The sequence below is a fragment of the Nicotiana tabacum genome, chromosome 10, assembly GCF_000715075.1.
Source record: "Nicotiana tabacum cultivar K326 chromosome 10, ASM71507v2, whole genome shotgun sequence".
NCBI classification, from domain to species: Eukaryota; Viridiplantae; Streptophyta; class Magnoliopsida; order Solanales; family Solanaceae; genus Nicotiana; species Nicotiana tabacum.
The window spans coordinates 23,148,360-23,171,722 of NC_134089.1; the positions used below are offsets into that span (position 1 = coordinate 23,148,360).

At 37.4% G+C, this 23,363-nt stretch overlaps 2 protein-coding genes and 1 non-coding gene across 3 annotated transcripts; all 3 read right to left on the reverse strand.

Moving 5' to 3' along the window:
- Window positions 1-4,578: 4,578 nt before the first annotated feature.
- Window positions 4,579-4,652, reverse strand: TRNAV-AAC (transfer RNA valine (anticodon AAC)). Its single transcript has one exon. It is a non-coding gene; the product is annotated as a tRNA-Val (tRNA).
- Window positions 4,653-5,592: 940 nt separating this feature from the next.
- Window positions 5,593-12,238, reverse strand: LOC107781907 (uncharacterized). The gene is made up of 10 exons (XM_016602726.2): window positions 12,082-12,238; window positions 11,910-11,995; window positions 11,045-11,189; window positions 8,760-8,895; window positions 7,926-8,197; window positions 7,441-7,516; window positions 7,263-7,321; window positions 6,732-6,789; window positions 6,473-6,552; window positions 5,593-5,857 (listed from the first exon to the last, which is right to left on the reverse strand). Exons 1-9 carry the CDS (start codon window positions 12,199-12,201, stop codon window positions 6,509-6,511), a joined length of 996 nt encoding a protein of 331 aa, XP_016458212.1. The 5' UTR covers window positions 12,202-12,238; the 3' UTR covers window positions 5,593-5,857; window positions 6,473-6,508.
- Window positions 12,239-14,063: 1,825 nt separating this feature from the next.
- On the reverse strand, window positions 14,064-23,054 carry LOC107781908 (5-oxoprolinase 1). The gene is made up of 2 exons (XM_016602728.2): window positions 22,829-23,054; window positions 14,064-18,144 (listed from the first exon to the last, which is right to left on the reverse strand). Exon 2 carries the CDS (start codon window positions 18,075-18,077, stop codon window positions 14,268-14,270), a length of 3,810 nt encoding a protein of 1,269 aa, XP_016458214.2. The 5' UTR covers window positions 18,078-18,144; window positions 22,829-23,054; the 3' UTR covers window positions 14,064-14,267.
- Between the last annotated feature and the right edge of the window lie 309 nt (window positions 23,055-23,363).

Here is a 23,363-nt window from a genome sequence, read left to right on the forward strand (position 1 = left end):
ACATAGAATTTTATTTCCTGAATGGTTCCGGCGATGTTCACCGGTAGGGTTCTCCCCTTTAGTAGTTTCGCATGCCATAATAAAACCCGGACTGCCGGCACTATTTGGTCTTTTAGGACCCAACTGCTCTACGACCCTCGATCTGATGATATTAGCCGAGCTACCTGGATCAATCAGCAGATGCTTAACTTGGGATTTATTTATAAGTACAGATATTACTAGTGCATCATTATGCGATTGCACGATGCCTTCGGTATCTTCAACATTGAACGAAATGGTTCCCTCAAGGATATAATCTCGGGTTCATTTTTCCCTTGTGATGGAAACGAAATGGTTCCCTCCGGGATATAATCTCGGGTACCTCTTGTTCAATCTGTTTGTTGGAGTCTCTATTCCTGAAATGATTTTTGGCTCGATCACTCAGAAATTTCTAGAGATGCCCGTTATTGAATAGCTAGGCCACCTCTTCTATTAATTGTCGGCAGTTCTCGGCTCTATAGCCATAAATTCCATGATACTTATACATTAAGTTAGGGTCTCTCTAGTTAGGGTCGGACTGCAATGATCGAAGCCACTTGGTATCTTTGATGCACCCGATGGTAGATACGATGCTAGAAGCATCGACATTGAAGTTGTATTCCGACAACCTTGGTGCCTCCCTGGCCCCGAGTGGCCTGTCGAAACCATTTTTGTTCATGAGCCCCCGGCTACTATAGCCTCGATCGTTTCCCTTTTCGTTTCTCGTGGGGTTGCGCCCAGATCCGTTACCTATTAGATCACTGCTATACGGTTGATACCGATCTTTTCTCGATCTTAGTTAGTGATTGACAACCCTCTTAGACCTGTCATTAGTTCTAATGGGATAACTAGACCCGGAGGGGGCCCCTAACTGATCGTCCTCAACTCTGATTTTTGAGCGGTACCGATTATGAACATCGGCCCAAGTTACCACCGGATACTCTATCAAATTATGTTCAACTGTTGTGAAGCCAAGGAGCTTCGGGGGTTGAGTCCATAAGTGAACGACCTAATTATCTGCAACCAGGGGAAGATCCATCCGTTCCATTTGAAACCTCAATATGAATTTCCTGAGCATTTTGTTATCTCTTTGTTTTACCTTGAAAAGGTCTGATTTTCTGGTCTTGGCCTTGATGGACCCGGCATGCGCTTTCATAAAGGCATCTACAAGCATAGCAAACGAATAAATAGAATTTGGGGGTAAGTTGTGATACCATATCATTGCTCCTTTGGACAGGGTTTCCCCAAATATATTTAGCAAAACCAACTCGATTTCGTCATCTTCTAAGTCGTTTTCCTTGATGGAACACGTGTAGGAGGTCACGTGCTCATTTGGATATGTGGTTCTATTATACTTCAGAATTTTGGGCATGCGGAACTTTTTCAGGATTGGCTTCGGTGCCATACTCGGAGGAAAAGGCTTTTGAACAAATTTCTTGAAATCCAGGCCTTCCAATATCGGGGGCACTCCTGGGATTTGATCAACTCTGTAGTTATAGGTCTCCATTTTTTTTTTGTTGGCCTCAATTTTCTTCCCCCCGATTACACCCAATTTGTTAGTTCCTCAAGCATTTTTATTATTTCGGGGGTTGGTCCGGGCTCAACTTCATCCGACCTTTCTGTGACGTGCTTACTCCTTCGGGTGCTTTCTCTGGATGGTTCAGGCTCAACTCTGCTGGGGGCGTGACTTTGATTCTGTAGCTGTGATATCGCTGCCTGTTGGGCCTGTAACATTTCGAAGATCACTCGCATGTTGATCATGTCGACTTCATCTTCAGGCGTACCTTGAGTCGTAGGTCCGGCTCCTCCGTGAACGTTGTTCTCAGGGTCAATCGGTAGGTTAGCGTCGATGGCCACATGCGAGTTGGTGTCAAATGGTTCTGCAACCAGGACTCCGTTGAGATCAGCAGGGGGCACCTCGTTGCTAGGCACCATATTGTTGTTTTCGCCGTGGTGGCCAAATTCGGCGTCAATGTTCAAATGAGCAAACTGAGAGTTTGACATTTTTTGGCTGACCTAAAATTAAAATCTCAAAGAACAAGCATAAAATGGAGTGTGTTATGGAAATTTGTATCAAATTATCACTATTATCCTTAGGACGCCAAACTGTTTACCTTTAAAAACGGATAACAATTGAATTTATATGCAGTTTTAAGGATATGTAGACTAATTCAATACAAGTGATTAATAGTGTTAGATGAGCAAATTAAAGATAGAATAAATGGCCAAACTAGTAGTAGTATCGAGTCCGGGCTTGGTTGTGAGCCTAACAATTAGCCTGCCTTCAGTTCGGAACCAAACGCTTAAGAAGAACTATGAACAAAATTGAGAACTTTGAATAACCCTTAGAAGCAGAGAAAACAAATGTATATTGCCTTGATATGCATGTTATAGAGTCCCTATTAAATAATCAGCTTCCCCTTTATATAGTAAGGGAGTTTTAACCTAAGTACAATTCTAAGAAAGGTAAAAATCTTCCTTTTTACTAATCGTTGATCTGCTGCCTATACGGTCCGAGATTCACGCCGTGATATCCGGTTGGACATGGATATCACGTCCCTTTGTTAATCGTGAGCGGCCATTTGATAATACTTCCCGAGGTCTTGGAACTCGAACCGGATCTGGGGGCGTGGTCTTGATGGCTCCGAGGGCAGGTGTTTTGTTCGGGCCTTGATACGAGAGGCTCTTGGCTTTGACTCTGATCCCTTGCAATTACGTCCTTGCTTTGTTTGCCTCACCAGAAAATCAGAGTGCTCATTAGCTTTGGTTTTACCCGTATACAAATATGAAAAGAGATCTGATAGCAAACTAAGGGAGTACTGATGGCAAATAATAACAGAACAAGATATACGATAATAGCAAACTAAATATAAAAGAGGTATCATATTAACACTAATATTATCGAACTAATAAAGACAAAGGAAAATGCATAGCATCTATTGAATTATACTATTTGATCCACTTTGTTAGTGGTAAGAATAAAATTTGGCTTTTTAATAAATTGACAGTACCCATATATTATGCATTAATGCCGTTTATTTATTTGAAAGAACAAGTATTTAAGTTAATTTCTAAAAAAACTATTATGTATCAGCATTTATTTGAGAACCAAATGGATCGTGCATCTTTTACAATAATGATTAAAATCGTAGGAAACCTTACACTTGGCGTCGATTTTTCGTATGTATTTGAACATAAGATAGTGGATATAGTGGTTACACTAAACACAAGAACATGAGAAACACAACTTCCTATATTTTCTTCCACACAATAAATTAGCAAAACTTGAGAGGAGCCACAGAGTGGTCGTTTTCTATTTAACTCTTTTTGTGAATAGTTTTAAATCGTTTTCTATATGAAAAAAAAAAAAAGACAAATCCACTGATCCATACACGAGAAAATATGTTTAAGGGAAAAATATACAATTGGCTGGACGGCCGAAATTAATTGTATTTGCGAATAAAAAAAAATATAAAATATGTATATTTTTTATATATGATACACATATATTCATAAAATATATATGTTGTCGGCTATTATTTTTGGGAGTGATTAAAAATATATATATTTGTATAAGTTTTTTCTTTTTGTTTGAGACTTTTTAATTTTTATCACCCACAAGAACTTACAATTAAATTAGATGATGGAGGTCATGATTTCTATACTATTCTTCTTTCATCTTGAATAGTAAATTAGTGGGAATCTCTTGTTGTGGATGATGACGAAATCTGCCAGAAGAAACCAATTTATAATCTTTTGGTTCCCTAATAATAGTCAGGGGCTAACTTATAAGGGTTCATCTGAACTTATTAATTTTAGCTTAAATTTTATATATGTGTTAAATTTTTTATTAAATGGGGCTAACTTATAAGGGTTCATCTGAACTTATTAATTTTAGCTTAAATTTTGTATATGTGTTAAATTTTTTATTAAATTAGCATAACTAATAAATTTTGAATCCAATAAATCAAATGGATTATATTAGGATTTCGATTCTCGAACTCATAAAGTTCGATTTATGAATCCGCCTCTAACAAATGCTTTAATAAATTTAACGAGGGTTTCCTGGAAACAGCCTCTCTGCCCCTCGGGTAGAGGTAAGGTCTGCGTACATATTACCCTCCCCAGACCCCACTTATGGGATTACACTGGGTTGTTGTTGTTGTTGTAACTTACGTCATAACTTGACATAACTAAAAATGAAAAAGAAACTCAAATATGTAATGATTTCCGTTGAGCTGGTTCGGAGCTGAAATAATTGCTTTGAGACGAGGGTCTCCTGGAAACAGCCTCTCTGCCCCTCGGGTAGAGGTAAGGTCTGCGTACATATTACCCTCCCCAGACCCCACTTATGGGATTACACTGGGTTGTTGTTGTTGTTGTAACTTACGTCATAACTTGACATAACTAAAAATGAAAAAGAAACTCAAATATGTAATGATTTCCGTTGAGCTGGTTCGGAGCTGAAATAATTGCTTTTTCCCTGTAAATTTGGAAGCTATTCCGCAAATCACAGTGGTGGAAAGTATAGTAAGAAAGGAAGAAAAAAAAAAGAACCAATGGCGTCGCCCGGACTCGAACCGGAGACCTTCAGTGTGTTAGACTGACGTGATAACCAACTACACCACGACACCACTTCGTTAATGTTTTCTCTCCTTTCCATATTGACAAATCTTCACCAAATTTTCTTCCTAACACCTCTCGTTTAGCTACATTCCTAATTCCTATGCAATAGAGAAAAAGTCTAAAAAGGAAAAACTTTTATTGTATTGCTCTGGTTTGGAGATTCTAAATGTGGAGTGGTTTCTATATGGAGTGGCAGAGTTATATATCATGAAGAGGGTGTAGACACTCAAATTTTAACAGATCAAGATAAGTCCTAATTTTAAGACAGCTATTGAAATATTAGGAGTCTATTAGGGTTACTTGGTGGCTACTTCAACCAAATCCTAATTTATGCCTATAAATAAGGCTACATGTATCTTTCAAAGACGATCTCGAAATTCCATAAAAAATCATGGAATATTCACAAAGACATCAAATATTATCTTTCTCAAAGCCGTTGAAGTGATCAACCGATGCTCTTCCTTTTCATGGAGATCAAATACATCTGAGGAAGATCAGCATCATCCTACGTTCGAGAAATATGCCGCTAAGGCCCTCGAATCACGTAGAATAAATTAGAGGGAAAAATCAAGGGATAAACAGAGTTGTAACCTGCAATGTTTATCAATAAAATCCTTTTTCTTTATAGTTGTTTGTGATTGCAATTTTATTTTCTCTGCATAAATTTGTTGCAAACAGAGGGTTTAATTGAATCTTTTTTGTCAGAAAATTGTATTGCGTATAGGGGGAAAAAAAAGGTTATTGTATATGTATAACTTGTAAAATCCCCTTATAATTTAGAGTAGTGTTTTTCAAATCCCCTTGTTAAAAAATCTAGCTCCGCCACTGTCCACAAGTTCGTGTACCGGAGACATTACGGAGTCACGATATGTTTGATGTGCACTAATTTGTATCTAACTGCAGTTAACGAAGATTTAGAATAAATCAGTAATAACATCTTTCCTCTGATTCAAGATACAGTACAAGTGAACCTGTATTATCATAACTAGTTGCAGTAATGAGCTACAAAAGAAAGTGTATTGAATCATTAAGCTAAAGCAGATACGAAGCTTCTCTTTAACGTTCAACATCACAGTCTGAAGGTATTCTAAGAAGCAAAAGAGGTGTCTGTCAACTGTCTTATAAATATGCATCCAAAATGGCATTTAGCAGAGCCTTTACATATTTGTACAAAAATATGATACATTTCCTTATGCCTTCCCACCATTTGTCCCTGAACAAAGATTAAGAAGAGAGTTAGGTGAGAGCGCGACAACTTTCATTTTGGATGTGCTAATCAAGAAATTTTCAGCATGCTTTCTACTTGAAACGTTCTTTCCTCTTTCAGTTTAAGTTAAGAATTTGATCTTCTTAAAAGATTTATCAGCATATGAACTAGATAACAATCCACTTTAACCGAAAGGATAAGGTTTTTTTTCGGTCTGAATCGAAAGCATAACTAGAAAACATGTATAGAAGATATAGCAAAGTTAATCAACTCTGTTTAGCTATAATGGAGTTTCTCTGGAACTATCCAAAATCTTTCCTCTCCCCTCACCAATCCAAACCAATTATAATCATAGTCTCTTAGCTTATTTTGAAACGAAAGCCTGACTTTTTTCTTTGTTGATAACCGCACCACGACTAATTCCACGGGATACCTGCCACCTCCCACCAATAACAGATACCATATAACTCTATCCACCAAGGCTTGGATAGATAGGAAGAAATCACCTAGTGTTTTTTGCCTGCACTGGGATTTGAACCTGAAACTTCATGGTTCTCACCTACTTCATTGACCATTAGAAGAACGCCTTATTCAAAGTGTTAATGGTGAATACTCACATACCTTTACATTTCCACTAGCCAAAAGGAGCTTCAACTCTTATCTGAGTTGGCGTCTCTTTCTTGATGGTTCGGATCTACTCACTACAAAAGGCGTAAACATACATTAGATTACATAAGCAACTGGCACGAAAAACACTACCACTGCAAAAGTAGTAAGGGAGATCTATTTTACATGTAAATAATAGGTTCAAAAGCTAGAAGAGGAAATTTCTTGAAATGAAACCTCTCATATTAAGCAAAATAAAGGAATCGCGTAGCACCTATAGATAGATTATCCAGATCCAAGTTGCTTTGTTTAATTGCTGTAACCCTGCGATCCTGAAACATATTTGAAGGTAGTTATAAGAAGATGAACCAACTTTCAGATGCATATCTCCTAAATACGAACAAATGAGAATAAGGAGATCCTACCAATTAAAAAAGTTTTTCAACTCAAAATTACAGCAAAATCTCATGAGAAGAACTTCCTCAAATGATATTTTCGAGTAGATAATCAATTACTTCTCATATAAGAAACCTATAAGAAGTGCCGAACAAAAAGCATACAAAACAAATAAGTGCCCTAGGTTATTCCTCCATAAACCAGAGGTTCGCAAATTTCAATGCCTAAAAGATGAAAAATCTGCTTCAAAATAGGCACAGAATCGAGTTGCTAAGGGTGGAAGATGCATATAACATGAGATGCCTGTGGTGAAAAGAATCTGTGGCACCAATACAGCGCATAAAATCAAAAGATATCCCAAGATACATGGCCGAGTTATAAAGGTATATGCAAAAATTTGATGACAAACCGCATCATAGATTGCCATTTGATTGCGCCAAAATTCCATTGGAGGAAGTAGCAATCTCCCTACAGAAATCCAAATGCAGGCAAGAATCACCTTATATATACATATAAAAAAAAATCCTCTGAGAACCCTAAAAATTGAAAGGCAGAGGCAGAGCAAATAGCTCTGATGACCAATGCACCTGATCTGGATCTTTTAAAACTCGAAGGTTCAGGAGAGATAACTGGAACTGCCTCTTTCTCTTTCTGAGGAGTTTCCTAAGTAAATCAAGGAAAAATAAACAACTTAAAAGTAGTCAATATAAAACCAAAAGTACCTTCTCAGGATGGAATTTGAATTTAGCAATGATGTTCAGAACCGGTTAACCAGACAAGCTGGAGAGACTTCCTGCCATAGAGGAAAGGAAAGATCTGGGACCTGTACTCCCCAACTTGGGAACACAGCTTATAGCGAAGGGAAGGAGACGCTTTTTATGCTTTAATATTTAATCAACTAATTGATGTTATTGGAAACTTGTATAGTTCACACTCTTTGGATCTACCCATAAAAGTACAAAATGACACATTAAGCATTAGAACCTGCTAAGCATGTAAACTGGAAGTGCAATTTCATGTTAAAAGAACCAGTAATGTGATTAAGATAATTTTTCTATGAATGCCTACTGACATATGTCAATTTTCTCTTTGTGCTTTTTGTGGCGGATGCGCTTGTGCTTTTAAAGCAAGTTGTTCTACAATCATCAGTTTGCTCCTTTGCAATGCTTGTAGAAGTGTTCCTCGAATTAAGCTTGCCGGACGACCTCGCTGCTTGTTTTGTCTTCTTTCGTACAATAACTTCACTTGCAATTTTTCCATCATTCTGCTTCTGATTGCCCCTCTTCAAACCGTCTTCTATTTCATACCGTTTTCTCGCATTATGCTTCTTTAGATCTTTAACCTCTGCATGTTGCAAAAAACGCATTAGCAAAATACGACAAAAATTAACAGCTTGTTTCGATGGTTGTTATGTATCGTTTCATATTGTATCATATAGTATAGTATTGTATTGTACTGTATCGTTTTGATGTATACAATGTTTGGAAGATTGTATTATTTGTCGTCGTTTCATGATGTCATGCACCAACAATATGAGGAACAAACTTGTAATATTATAAAGATAAATGTAAGGTACGAGGTAGAATTATTATATAAAAAGGTAGGGTAAAGGATAAAATAAGATTATTTAACAATAAGGAAGGGCAAGATGAGAGAAAAATAAGGTGATGATGCGATCACATCAAATCGGCCGTTCCATAAAGTGGCACTTTTCGTCGTTACGTAACGACGGATTTAACGATATGGCACAATAAAATTCAAGTAACAATCAAAACAAACATTGTATTTAAAGTAACAATACGATACAATATAATAGGTATCAACCATCCAAACAAAGTGAACCACATCCTTCATTAGATGTAAAGCAACTTTCAGACATCCAAATAGGTTCAGAGAGTGAACATACTTTCTGAGCACGCAGATGGTTTTTCGAAACCAAGGGCATCGCTTGCAGCAGCCTTACCTTTAGATTCTCTTCCTAAGTATTTTTTGTTGAACACCTCCCATTGAGGAGGAAAACCAAAAAGAAACTGTTCGAACACCTGAATAGAAAGATCCAATGTCAAGAATTTAAAGGATCCATAATTAATTGAATGTCTTTGGTCAACAAACTATGCGTGCTAAAACAACATCAAACAAAGAAATCCCTGAATTCTATCCCTAAGGGGTCGTTTGGTAGGGTGCATAAGAATAATGCTGAATATGGTGTATTAGTAATGCTGGTATTAGTTATGCTTGCATTAGTTATGCTGGTATTAGCTATGCTGACATATTTCTTATTAATTGTTTGGTTTGATGTATTAAAGCATTGCACAATTTCTAAAAGAATTGCTTGTTTACAAAAATACCCTCAAAACTAGTCCATCACTCAAACTTTTTAAAAGAAACATATGTTGAGAAATATTTTTATATGAAAAAGTTTTAAAAAATTATTTGATTTGTCTACCTATATTGTAAAGTAGAACTAAATATTTATTTATAAAAAAGGAAATATGCTAAGTATTTATTTATTTACTAGAGATATAATTTTATTTCTCACTATTTGAATTATTTTAAACTTGCATTAATATAATAACTAGCATATTTTAATCAAGCATAAATTTTGAAGGACAATTTTGTCTTAACCTAAGCTAATACATGCATTAAAACCCATTGCATTGCTAATACCATGGTTTTCTATGCATTAGTTATGCATAGGATAATACCAAATAGGATGTATAACTAATGCTTGCATAACTAATGCATAGGTTCAAAATGTCTACCAAACAAGGTATTATTAATACGCAAAGCTAATGCAAGCATTATTTTATCTAATGCATCCTACCAAACGACCCCTAAGTGTAAGAAACTGCACCAAGTCCTTAAAAGTATTTCTTTTTTCCGGGTTTTTGCAGAAGATGGAAGGGATGAAAAGGAAACTAATTTTGTTTTCAAATAATGTTAGGAGTATTTGATATCTAAAAAATTAACCTTATAGACACCCAAAATAGTTGATGTAACCATTACAACAAATATTATTAGTACAATGAACTACCTATATAAGCTTTGCTACTTCTCTAAACATGTCTGATGAGAGTATTCTCTTTTCAACTTCAAGAAAAAACAGAACTCAACACCAATTTACAGAAGAATAGAAGTATTTTGGATAGAGCACACCTGCTCCCTCCTAATTTTTCATTTACTACCTAATCCATAAAGGCCTTTTGATAAATAAAAATTTAATAAAACGTTGTATAGTAGAGGAGGCTAGCATCGAGAAACCTTGTTATATATATTCTAGAACAGTACCCGTTATACATACACTGAATTAGCTACTCAAAATGATAGCTTTTGCTAGTTCTCACTGCAATGGTTATTAGCAATCAAATAAATTGTTCCACGTTATTTAAGTGCCAAATACCTTGGAAACTAAAAAGTCAAGAATCCTAGGTAGATTATCTCAGCAACTTATCAAATGAATCTCTACATTATGTCTAGAGAAATCTGCTTCTGAACTACATATGCTATACATACAGTTTCCACTTATTATTTTTGTACTCCATCCGAGTCTCCGAGTCTAAGTAAGGCTTCAGTTATGGGGTTGACACAAATACAAATGCTCAAATGCAGAACAGAAGGGTGGTCCTCTTTGGCTTCTTTAAAATATTAACAAGACAATCGCGGAGATATCTAAAAGTTAGCTGGTTATCGGATCCTTCTCTACAGTGAGATATCTAAAGATTTTCTTTTACTTTTACGAGGATATTTCTTAAAGGGGGTTCGGGTAGGATGTGACCCTTTGCGACTAGAAAAAACAGCTTTTGAGCAAACGGAAGTTGTGCTCGTCTTTCTCTCTGTCTTGTTCTATACTTTCTAATCCTATCTTTGTAATTACTTATATATTCTATTACCATTGTGCCCTAACTGATTATATTCTTCTTTCTGCTATTATTTAATTCCTTTTCTTTTACAGTCGAGACAAACCACAGATCCTTACTCCAATAAGAGAGAGCATCCATCTTTGTGAGTGGTAGTCCAATCAAACAATACCACTACTTGGATAACATGAAACAAAATCATCTATTTTGTAGCAAAAAGTGTCTGGTTATATCAAATTCTCATTTTGTTTTGTCCTTCATTGAATTCATAAACTTCGCAATCAACAAAAAGATTTCGCAGGCAAACAAATATGGCAAGTCCCTCGTAACATACCTCAGACGGAAAACCATTTTCCTCCGAATGAGTTTTGTTTATGAAGCCTTTGAGGACAACGCATATCCCATCGATGGTCTCAAGAGTAAAAACATCAAATACCTTGAGAATTGGTGCAGAGGAGAATACTCGCATCGCCTGACCTCTACAGAAAAGTATTAAAAACAAAAGGATCTGAGTTTAAAATGCCACTTACTAAATCAGATGTAACATAAAACTTCAGAAAAGCTGTTTTCTAGGGCCCTATTAATATAAATAAGGCCTTAAGTTTGAGAAAATTCTAGCTTCCCCAACGAAGTAAACCACGTCCTTCATTCTAAATTACTTAACCACCTCCTTCTTTTAATCAGTCTGCAAGTATTCTACTTCAGATAGTAAAATCCTAAATCCCAAAAACCCAAATATATAAAACAACTATAAACAACAACAACAAACCCAGTGTAATCCCACAAAGTGAGGTCAACTATAAATTGCAACAGAGCTCTGAAAACCAAAAAAAAAAAAAAAAAAAAAGAATGTTGAAAGGAAAAGTCATAGTAAAATCCTAAATGCCAACAACCCAAATATTAAAAACAGCTATAAATTGCAGCAGAACTCTGGAAAAAAAAAAGAATCTTGAAAAGGAAAAATTGCATGAACACATAGTAAAATCCTAAATCGCCAAAACCTAAATATCTAAAACAACTATAAATTGCAACAGAAGTCGGAAAACAAAATTTAAAAAAGATAGAATCTTGACAAGTAAAAAAAAAAAGGAAAAACTGCATGAACACACAGTAAAATCCTAAATCCCAAAAACCCAAATATATAAAACAACTATAAATTGCAACAAAATTTTGAAAGCAGAAAAAAAAAATAAGTTTACTCTCGAGAAGTGTTCCCAGCAACGGCGAGAGTCCTTCCCTGAGAATCAGCTTCAGCCCTTTTAAGCCACCAATCTTTCAGACAAACCTATTTGTAAGTCAAAGAAAACAAAAAGATTCAAAATTTATGGAGCCAAAACAAGAGTCTTTTTAGGGATTGTGTGAAGTACTTACTGTTGGCTTAAACCCAGATTTTGATGTCTTGGGTTCAGAAGATTCGACCCTTTTAGTTGAAATTGAAGATTTCATTGCACTCTCCTTTTCCGTCTGCTGCTTCTTGCGCGGGAATGCCATTGGATTTTTAGTAGTAGTATATAAGCTTTGTCCCTCTACCTCCTGTCTCCCTTTTTTTATGTTCCTCTTTTCTTTTTTACGGAAAATGTCTAAAATTACCCCAATACTATTTCAAATTGCTCAATACTCCCTTTGTTCTATTTTATGTGAACTTATTATTTAGGTACTCAAACAAAGTTCTTTGACTAATAGCTCGTTTGACCAAGCTGCAAAAATCAGCTTTTTCGAAAAGTACTTTTGGTGAGAAGTAGTTTGTATTTGGCTAATTAGTTTGAAAAGCACTTCTGAGCAGCAATTAGTGTTTGGCCAAGCTTTAAAAACTGTTTCTAAGTGTATTTTTCTCAAAAGTGCTTCTCAAAAAAGTGTTTTTGGAGAGAAACTACTTTTTTTGCTTTTCTAAAACTGTTTCTGCTTTTCCTCAAAAGCACTGTTTTTCCTTCCAAAAACTTGGCCAAACACCTCAATTCTTGTCCAAAAGTGCTTTTGGCCAAAAAAAAAAACGCTTTGGCCAAAAAGAAACTTGGCCAAACAGGCTATAAGCTTTCTCCCTCTACCTTCTGTCTCCCTTTTTTTATTATTTTATGTCTTATAGTAGTACTTTTAGATAGTTTCTACATATATAAATTTTATTTTAAAAAAATTTAAAATTCTATGTGATTCACGTAGAGAGTTAATCAATATAATCTGCGAATTCCGAAAGGTTCATAGAAACTGGAATTGAGGGAGTAGTACTATTCATTTTAATTTGGATTAATTTTTACCTTTGTGTTAACAAATTATCAAGTATTTATTCTTGTCGTTAATGGATCTCTAGTGTGAAATAAGTGATCCCTAAATTTTACGTGTCAAAATACTTCGAGGAAAAAGGTTTAAATTTAGACATCTATTTTTTGTTATGGTTTAAAGTTACTCCTGTTATACTTTTAGTTGGAAATCCGTTAAGGATCAAGAAAAAAAATAGATTTCTTTGGTAAAATTAAACCCAAAGTATAATAGACTACAAAATTACTCAATTTCGAATAATATATGAATTAGTTTGATTCTTTACCCTTTTAGTGTTTCAAACAAATGTGTATAACATTTATTGTTTTAAATTCTTTTCTAAATAGCACTGTACATATTTAATTACTTTTAAAATTTCTGAAGTTCTAGAATAGGACTAATTTCATTTTCTTGATTTCTACACGATTAACATAAAATTCATATGATTTGCTTGTTCGAATTTTGAAAACTAACCGCAAATCTTGCACCCTGGTTATATCATTTGTCACTTATCAAGTACTCCTAGTAAGCTTCAAAGCCATGCCAGTTTCATTGTTTCAGTTGATAATGGAACACATTTCTCAGTATGTTTAAGGAGAAGAAAGGGCCTTTGTCCAGTTGCCAGTGAAAAAAAACTGACTCGCACCTAGTATCTTCACCAAACAAATAAATGCAAGATTACGCATAAAGTTTCATCCCTGTTAATTAATATACATTCCCACCTTGTTCTATCACATAACCTAAGAAGTTGATATAATTTGATGCAAATACCAACTACGAGTATGTATTTTCCTAGAAAGTTGGCTACTGCATTAAGAAGGGAACCTTGGTATAACTGGTAAAGTTGTTGTCATATGACCAAGAGGTAACGGATTCAAGCCGTGCAAACAGCCTCCTGCAGAAATGCAGGGTACGGCTGCGTACAATAGACCCTTGTGGTCCAGTCCTTCCCCGAACCCCGCACATAACGGGAGCTTAGCGCACCGGGCTGCTCTTTGGCTTCTGCATTAAAATTTGGAAGCAAGCAAGAGGGGTACTTTCTCCCCGTGTTACTAATAGAGGCCATGGATGGACCAAATAGCTACTATAAGCAGAACATATTCTGTGACCAGCAATTATTATCAATTCGAAAACCTGAGATTATTGAAATCATACATCTTTAAAATAGGGGAAGAACCAAGCATTCTCATATGCACCATACAGACAAAAGGAAGTTTATGCCCTCATTTCCCTTATTATTTTTCCTTTGTGGATGTTTGGATGGCATGGAGGGTATTTGCAGTAGAAGTTTTGCTTTGTACTAATCATTTTGCACCCCAGCCACCTCCTCCTGGTGTCAAAATCTGAAGTATTTCCCCAGCCTGCACCTCAATTGTGTTTTTACCACCAACATACACCTTCCTTTTATCTTTCGTGATGAGGAAATTAGCACCCCGAGCCCCATCTTTTCCACCCATCAGCCCCCTCGGTGCATGCACACACCTTTCTGAAAGGATGCTCACAATGACCGGCCGCCTGAATTCAATCTCCCTGATAATGCCATCACCTCCTTTATGTTGTCCAGCACCTCCACTATTCTCTCTTATTCCAAACTTATGCAATATAACTGGGTATCTTTGCTCAAAGATCTCTGGATCTGTCATTCGGGTGTTGGTCATATGGCACTGGACTGCACTTGTCCCATCCCAAGTAGGACCAGCTCCACTTCCACCGCCAATTGTTTCGTAGTAACCAAAAGTGTCATCCCCAAAGGTTAAATTATTCATGCAACCCTGTGAACAAGCACAAGCTTGGAATGCAGTAAGAACGACGTCAGTTATCCTCTGTGACGTAAGAACATTACCACCCACCACTGCAGCCTTGTCACTTGGAGAGAGAAATGAACCAGGAGGTATATAAATCTTTACAGGAGCCAAGCAACCTTGATTGAGAGGGATATCAACGTTCACCAAACAGCGTACACAGTAAATGACTGCAGCAGCTGTCACTGCCTCTGGGGCATTCCAATTACCATAAACTTCTGGACTGGTTCCGGAGAAATCAAAAAATGCTTCTCCCTTCAGAGAGTCTATAGTAAGCTTTAAGTGTATGGTAGACCCATCATCCATGTAATCTTCCTCTTCAATAGTCACTACGCCTCCCTTTCCAGACATTTTTGCTTCAGAAGAAACTCTCACGGCAACAGATTTAAGCATTTCTCTCACTGCTTCTTCAGCATTAGCCTGCACATAGTTCATGTACGCTTGGACAGTTTCCAGACCATATTGCTCAATAAGCTCGTTGATAAGGGTAATTCCTCTCTGATTTGCAGCTACTTGTGCATGAAGGTCAGATAAATTATCTTGAAGCCTGCGCGTTCCTGGAATGTTATGAGTTGATTCTTCAGAACAAGGGTAACGAAGAAGTTTGGTGATTCCTTCTTCTTGAAAAGTTCCCTTCTCAACAAGCTTGAATGCTTTTATTGCTGCTCCTTCCTCCCATATGAACTTTGAGAAAGGCGGCATACTTCCAGGAGTAATACCTCCAATCTCTGCATGATGCCCTCTACTTGCGACAAAGAATATCAATCTACCTTTGTTGAAAACAGGCGTAATAACAGTTATATCAGGCAGGTGGCTACCACCAGCAGAAGGATGATTGGCGACTAAAACATCTCCCTCGTTTAGATTGTCACCCCAGTGCTTCAGCTGCCATCGTACAGTGCTCGACATAGCCCCCAAGTGCACAGGAACATGGGGTGCATTTGCCACAAGCCCACCATCAGGGCCAAAAAGTGCACAAGAAAAGTCTAGCCGCTCTTTAATATTTGTTGATATAGAAGTCCTCTGCAAGGTGCGCCCCATCTGTTCAGCTATTCCCATAAACCGGTTGTTGAAAATTGAGAGCTGCACAACATCTGCAACTTTTTCATCTACTTTTGCAGTATTGGAAGATGACTCGATCTCTATTTTAATGTTGCCATATTTAGTAATAATGGCCTTGCAGTTGGGCTCAACAATGACAGTGCTATTGCCATTCATGATAATTGCTGGGCCAGGAACGACATTCCCATATGCCAGATTATCAAGCTTGAACAAAGGAGTGTCATTCCATCCATTCCCAAAGTATACCTTGTAGTGACTTTCAATTTTAGGGGAACAAGGGGAAGAATCTAGGGCTCGAGGCTTCAGTATGTTAGTGACTCCAACACCGCGAACCCTAACATCACATATAACTATATTCCTGTTTTGAAGTTTAAATCCATACTCCCTCTGGAACAACTTGACAAATTCGGCAGCATAATCAGGAGGTAACCCATCATCATTGATTGGTCTCTTTACCATGATTGCGGTGTCTGTTCCCTCATACCTTAAGTTTAAGTATGTTTCGCTAGTGATACTTTCTTCTCTGAACCCTTGCTCCTGCAGCTTATCCTTCACCTGCTTCAGCAAGATAGTTTCTCTGCGAGAAGCTTCAATCACAGAATCAGGGCCATAAACAGCTGAATACGGCTCTTGCGCATCTTCTACCACATCAGCTAACCCCATACCATACGCACTTAAGATTCCACATAACCTGTGAATAAGAACTTCCTTCATTCCAAGTGATCTAGCAATGGCACAGGCATGTTGAGGACCTGCACCTCCGAAGCAAGCAAGAGCATGGTGGCTTGTTTCATGACCCTTCATTTCCGTCAACTGCCGTATTGGGCGGCACATGGTCTCATTGGCAACATTCACAAAACCTTGTGCAATCTCCTCTACCGTCATGTCCCTTGCAGATGAATCCTGGCTCTTTCTGTAGGAATTGATTTGCCTCGCAAGTTTTTCAAACTCTTCCCTCGTAGCATCAATGTCTAATGGCTGGTCCTCATTGGGACCAAAAATGGACGGGAAAAAATCAGGAATGACATATCCTAAGATAAGATTTGCATCTGTAACTGCTAATTGCCCGCCTTTCCGGTAACAAACTGGTCCTGGGTGTGCACCCACTGAATCTGGTCCCACCCGGAAAGAACCAAACTGAAATTTTAACTTTGATCCACCGCCAGCAGCGACTGTGTTTACATCGAGCTGAGGTGCTTGAATTATTGCACCAGCAACCTGGGTTTCTATAACTTGTTCATAGGTACCAGCATATCGGCTGACATCAGTAGAGGTACCACCCATGTCAAAACCGATTAGAGCCTTGTCTGTTTCAATCCCAAAGAGTGTCTGAGAGTAACCAACTACACCGCCAGCAGGACCTGACAAAATTGCTTTGTGGCCTGAAAATCTATGTTCTGGTGCAAGCCCTCCATCCGACTGCATAAATAAAACATTCAACTTTCCTAGTCCTTCATCAAATTTGGACATGAAACCTGACAAGTATTCTTTAATAACAGGAGTCAAATATGCATCAACACTTGCTGTAAATCCTCGAGGAACAGCTCGGACCATAGGAGTCAAAGCAGATGATATAGATACATGCCTGAAGCCTAAACTAAGAGCTAATTTTTCAAGAAGTATTTCATGTTGCGGATAAGTATAAGAGTGGAGCAAAACCACAGCTAAGCAACTAATACCCCTTTGCAGCAAAGAATTCAGCAAAGGTTTCAGAGCTTCCTCATCAAGTGGCTTTACAACCTTGACAAGCTCGCCTGAAACACCTTGAACAAGTGATGCAGAAGAGTCTAAATCTACTCCCCCATCCTTTTCAAGAACAAGCTCAACTCTTTCATCAACTTCTACAACCTCCTCATAAAGATTTGATGGTTTTGATACAGTGAGGTCAAATATATGCGGACGAGCCTGATTACCAATCTGGAGCAAATCCCTAAAGCCTCGAGTGACACACAGTGCAATTCTCTCCCCTTTCCTCTCCAACAATGCATTTGTTGCCACGGTTGTACCCATCCTCACCCATTCAATCTTATCAGTAGGAATTTTCGAACTACGGGGAATTTTCTTTCCAGTAAATTCCTCCAAAATCCTCCTTATTCCTTCAACTGGAGCATCATCATAATTAGAAGGATCAACTGACAGTAACTTCATGACACGGCCTTCAGTTTTTCCAGGAATCTCTGCATAGACATCAGTAAAAGTGCCTCCTCTGTCGATACAAAATTTGAGTTTTCCTTCACTTTGACTCCCCATTGCGCAGCTACAGGTATTGCAAGAAATGACTTAAACACAGAAGAAATTGCAATACCTGGTATATTACCTGTAAAAGAAAGTTAAAAAAAGGATTTGGTCACAAATGACAAACTCAATTAACCAAAGAGTAATAGGAGCAAGATAAGCACAGCATCGCTGCAGGCTATGCACCACAAGAAATTGAAAAAAGGAAGAGCATCAAACACTACACTAGAAAGGAAAAGATAAAAATATTCATGTGCTGGAATGTTGATATACTTGCATCTAAGAATCAATAAAGCCATCAACCAATGACAAGAAAATGTACAAAAACAAAGAGAATCGAACACTATATATGTAGGGATAAGCTGATGTATTAAAATACTTGAGCATCAATATTCTAACCTCTTGAGAATCAAACAACCCAAAAACAAGAAAGTGCTAACGATAACAAAAAAGAAACAAGAAAAGAGCATCAAAATGATAACTTTTTACCATGACGAGCATTAAACACTATATAACTAAGGGAGAACTGAGAAGATATATGTACTCAAGTGCTTGAGCATTGAGGTCTAGTGGTCAATAAAGTGAGAGAACCATGAGGTACCAGGTTCAAAACAAAACACTAGGTGATTTCTTCTCAACTGCCTAAGTCTTGACAGGCAGAGTTACCCGGTATTAGTGGGAGGTACCCAAAAGAATGGTTTGTGTATACGGTAAAAACCGGCCTCAAGAATTGGGTAAATGAGGAAGCGATACATGACAGTAATGACCAGTCAACCATGGTGAAACCGGATGCAAATCTGTGGCCGGATAAGAAGCAATTCAAGATATGACCGTTATAGAAACGTTACAGAAGACCCCAAGATTCCACCGGCCTTTATTACCTTTAATTACCTTTTATTTAGCATTAATTGTGGTAGTTAAGGGGGCATGAATTGTAACCATACAACGCATAGCTCTAGTATAAATAGAGGTTTTTATTCTATTAAGAGACATCAAGAAACACTGATAGCAAAAGATTAGTATTTCTTTCTCTCAAGCTTTATGCAAGTATTGTCGAGATTTTCTAATTATTCTTGATTCCGGTGGGAACATTCTGAAGCTCAGACTTGTCTTTTCCTCAATTCTCTTTATTCTAATCGCTTTATTCTTCATTACTTTATTTTATCATATCAATTTAATCCACGCGTCTATAAACCGCGTTACAAATTCAACTGTGTCATTTTTACGGAAGCCCACTGTGGGGTCTGTTCATCTTATACTAGCGTGCTTTAAAGATTTTTTCTGTTTTGAGCATACTACAGTTATAGCACACAATGATATCAACAACTCGCTCAATGTTGGAACAAACTACAACGATGAGCTCGTGGACAATCTCCATAATGGAAATCAACAGGATGGTTCAACTAGTGCCATCTCGATGGAAATGAGTCAACTCCAAACCGGGTAGAAAGAAAAATTCGACATGAGAGGAGTCCTACCCATGATGATATGGATGGTGAGCCGGTGACTGTTACCGTGAAAATGTTGAGAGCACAACAACGGAAAATTATGGACCATCTCTCAAGACAGGACCGGATAATGATTGAGCTTCAACAAGCAATACCGGGGACTTCAAATAATTCAAATGGTGGAGTTCGAGTCCCTCCCGGCATCCCTATAAACAAACGACACCAAGAACCGGTGACACCATTACCGGGGTAAAGTTCAGAAGAAACAAACAATCAAGAAGGTGGTGCCGGTAGTGGATCTGAAAATGAAATTAACGCAGACGATTCTTTCAAAGCCGAAGTCATGAGGTTTATGAGGGAAGTAAATGCTCGAATGGATCAAAATGCTAAAGAGTTTCATGCTCGAATAGATTAGATCCAGGGAGCACCTCCTAAAGGGCCCGGATTCGAAAAAGTATATACAGTTATCATTTAAACCCAGTGTGGCTCCGGAATTGATTCCAAAGAGATTCAAAATGCTGGATATTCAAAATATGATGGAACATCAGATCCACAGGAATACATCACAACTTACACCACAGCTGTGAAGGGAAATGATTTGGCTCCGCAAGAGATCGAATAAGTTTTACTGAAGAAATTTGGCGAAACTCTAACAAAAGGGGTTTTAACATGGAGTCTCTTACCTGAATACTCAATTGATTCTTTTGAAATGCTTGCAGATTGTTTCATCAAAGCTCACACTAGAGCAAGGAAAGTGCAAGCTAGAAAAGCCGATATATTTAGAATCGCTCAAGAAAGCTCGGAGTTGCTACAAGAGTTCGTGATCCGATTCCAAAAAGAGAGAATGATGTTGCCGACAGTACCGGATGAATGGGCAGCGGAAGCATTACCAAGGGTCTTAATCCCACAAGTTCTGATGCCTCAAGGAAGTTGAAGGAGAGTTTGTTGGAATTTCAAACAACAACGTGGGAAGATGTTCATAACAGATAAGAATCTTTGATTTGTGTAGAAGATGATCAGATAAGTAAATCGACATCTTCTACGACCCGGAATCAAGGTCAATTGAACTTTGATCGGAGGTATTCCAGACACCAGTTTGAACCATACCCATCAGGATCACGGACTGACATGAGGCAGGGGCGTACCCGAAGCGAGTCGCCAGAAAATAACTTTGATTAAAGACAATAATGTATACGAATGTTGGGGATTGTTGCATTAGAGCAGCAGAAACTGCAACAATAAGTACTGGAAGCATTTGAATATGGCTCCGAAACAACCTGTACAAGATGTCGGAAATAGCCCGAACTGCTCCGTAATAAAGAAAAGGAATGAGGACTGCCAGATATAGGACTGGGGACTGCGAGAACAGCCCGAGAAAAAAAGAAATAGAAGGAATCATAATCAAGAACTGGCTAGACTTAATAAATGTCAGCCCGGTCACAATTCTCTTGCAAGGTATTTTTGTTCATTTCTTGTAAACTATCGTATATGCAAAGTTATAAACACCTGTGTACGTTCAATTAATGGAATGAAGCAAAACTTGCACTTTCTAAAAACATTCTTGTATATGTTTGAATGAACAAAATCATTCTTAACATTTGCTCATACTTAGCAGCAAAAAAGGATTATAAACCCGAACATTTGTGTCCGGATGAACATGGACGTCCTCTTCATAAACACCGCAAACATAAGGGCCCTCTCTTATAAAGCTATCAAATTAAATGGCTAAAGGTCAGATGCCTTGTTTCCCGATCGTAAAGTTAACCGAATGCATCAAATTCCCGAACTTTATCAAAACCAGAAGTATAAAATTCATAGTCATTACCATCCCCGGTCTCGAAGGATGTGAGGTTATAAAAGTTTTCGGGTACAACTAAAAGTCGAAGAGTCAAAACTCAAAGAAAAGTTTTCGGGAACAACTAAAAACCAAAGAGTCAAAACTCAAAGAAAAGTTTTCGGGTACAATTAAAAACCCAAGAGTCAACACACAAAGAGGTACAACAAAAAAAACGAAGAGTTAAAACTCGGGTACAACTAAAAACCCAAAAGTTGAAATTCAAAGATTAAAAGTTCCGGGTGGACACTGAAAACCCGAGATCAAGTTTTATGTGATAGAGGCATTTCTTCAGCTCCAACCGGTCATTGGAGAAAGAATAATAAGGGTGGATTTGTCATTTGAATCCCTAAGTTTTGCACTCTTGTTTACTTCGTCCGATTTTCGTTTTTCGGCAAGGTTTTTAATAAAGCAGTGACGAGGATAGAAAGGAGAAAATCTTCCACTTCCCGGTCACATCATAGTGAGTAACCGAAAAGTTGGGGAATTATCTGTATACGGTAAAAACCGGTCTCAAGAGTTGGGTAAATGAGGAAGCTACACATGTCAATAATGACCAGTCAACCATGGTGAAACCGGATGCAAACTTGTAACCGGATAAGAAGCAATTCAAGATATGACTGTTATAGAAACGTTACTGAAGGCCCCAAGATTCCACCGGCCTTTATTAGGTATTATGACCTTTAATTACCTTTTATTATAGCATTAATTGTGGTAGTTAAGGGGGCATGAATTGTAACCATATACCTCATACTTTCATTTTATTGATAGACATCAAGAAAGAATGATAGCAAAAGACTAGTATTCTTTCTCTCAAGCTTTATACAAGTATTGTCGAGATTTTCTAATTATTCTTGATTCCAGTGAGAACATTCTGAAGCTCAGCCTTGTCTTTTCCTCAATTCTCTTTATTTTAATTGCTTTGTTCTTCATTACTTTATTTTATCGGATCAATTTAATCCACGTGTCTATAAACCACGTTACAAATTCATTTGTACCATTTTTACGGGTAAAAAGTGTGAGGTGTGCGGAAGCTGACTTGGACACCACCATCATAAAAAGAAAAGGTGCTGGAGTATTGATATTATTCCTTCTGCGAATCAAGCAACCCAAAAAACAAGAAATTGCCAAACGAAGGCATCAAATACTATAACTGAAAGAAAAAGATATATGCACTCAAGTACTTGAGTTTTGATTATCTTGAATCTGAGAATAAATGAAGGAAGCAAACCCAAAACAAGAGAACAAACTAACAAAATCAACATATGGGTTTGCATCTATTCAAGAGCTTGAGTGGTCATATAGTTGTATATGAGAATCAATAAAGCAAGAACCTAAAAACAAGAGACTTGAGCAAACAAAATTAACAGATGGGTCTGAAATACTAAGCTTTTAATTGCAAAAGAGATATACAATACATCAATATATTCACAGATCTCAATCATATTTCCAGATATAAAACGAGCTATATAAGCAAAAACTACCTCGAAGCAGAAACTCTCGAGTCAAATAGGGTATCAAATTGATGAGCTGAAAATGCGGCGTCAAATTAAAAGAGAAGCTGATTTTCTCTCAATCTACAAATCCATTGCTAGAAAAATGATTCAACTGTTTGCTGATCAGCTGATGACTAGGATTGAAATATGAAAATAAGCGAGGATTTAACCAATATCATCCTTATTGTTTTATCCTAACTTTCACTGCATCCTTATTTTATTTCACTTAACTCAGAACATCCCTTAAGTTACACAAAGTTAACCAAAAACATCCTTCCGTTAAGTTATATGTTGGTATTAACGTTGCTTCCTTTTGTCACGTGTCTTTGTCTCTCTCTCCCTCAACCAAAGTCAAAAGAAAATTTTGATAGAGAAACTTGTGAAACAGATCCCACCTTCTTCACCAAAATCCAAAAGTCACGACTTCTCTTTCCTTGATCGTTGTTGAAATTTTCTAATTTCTTCCACTTCAACATCCTCCTCTAGCCGCCGCATTCCTAGTGCTGTTTTCTCCTCCAAAATT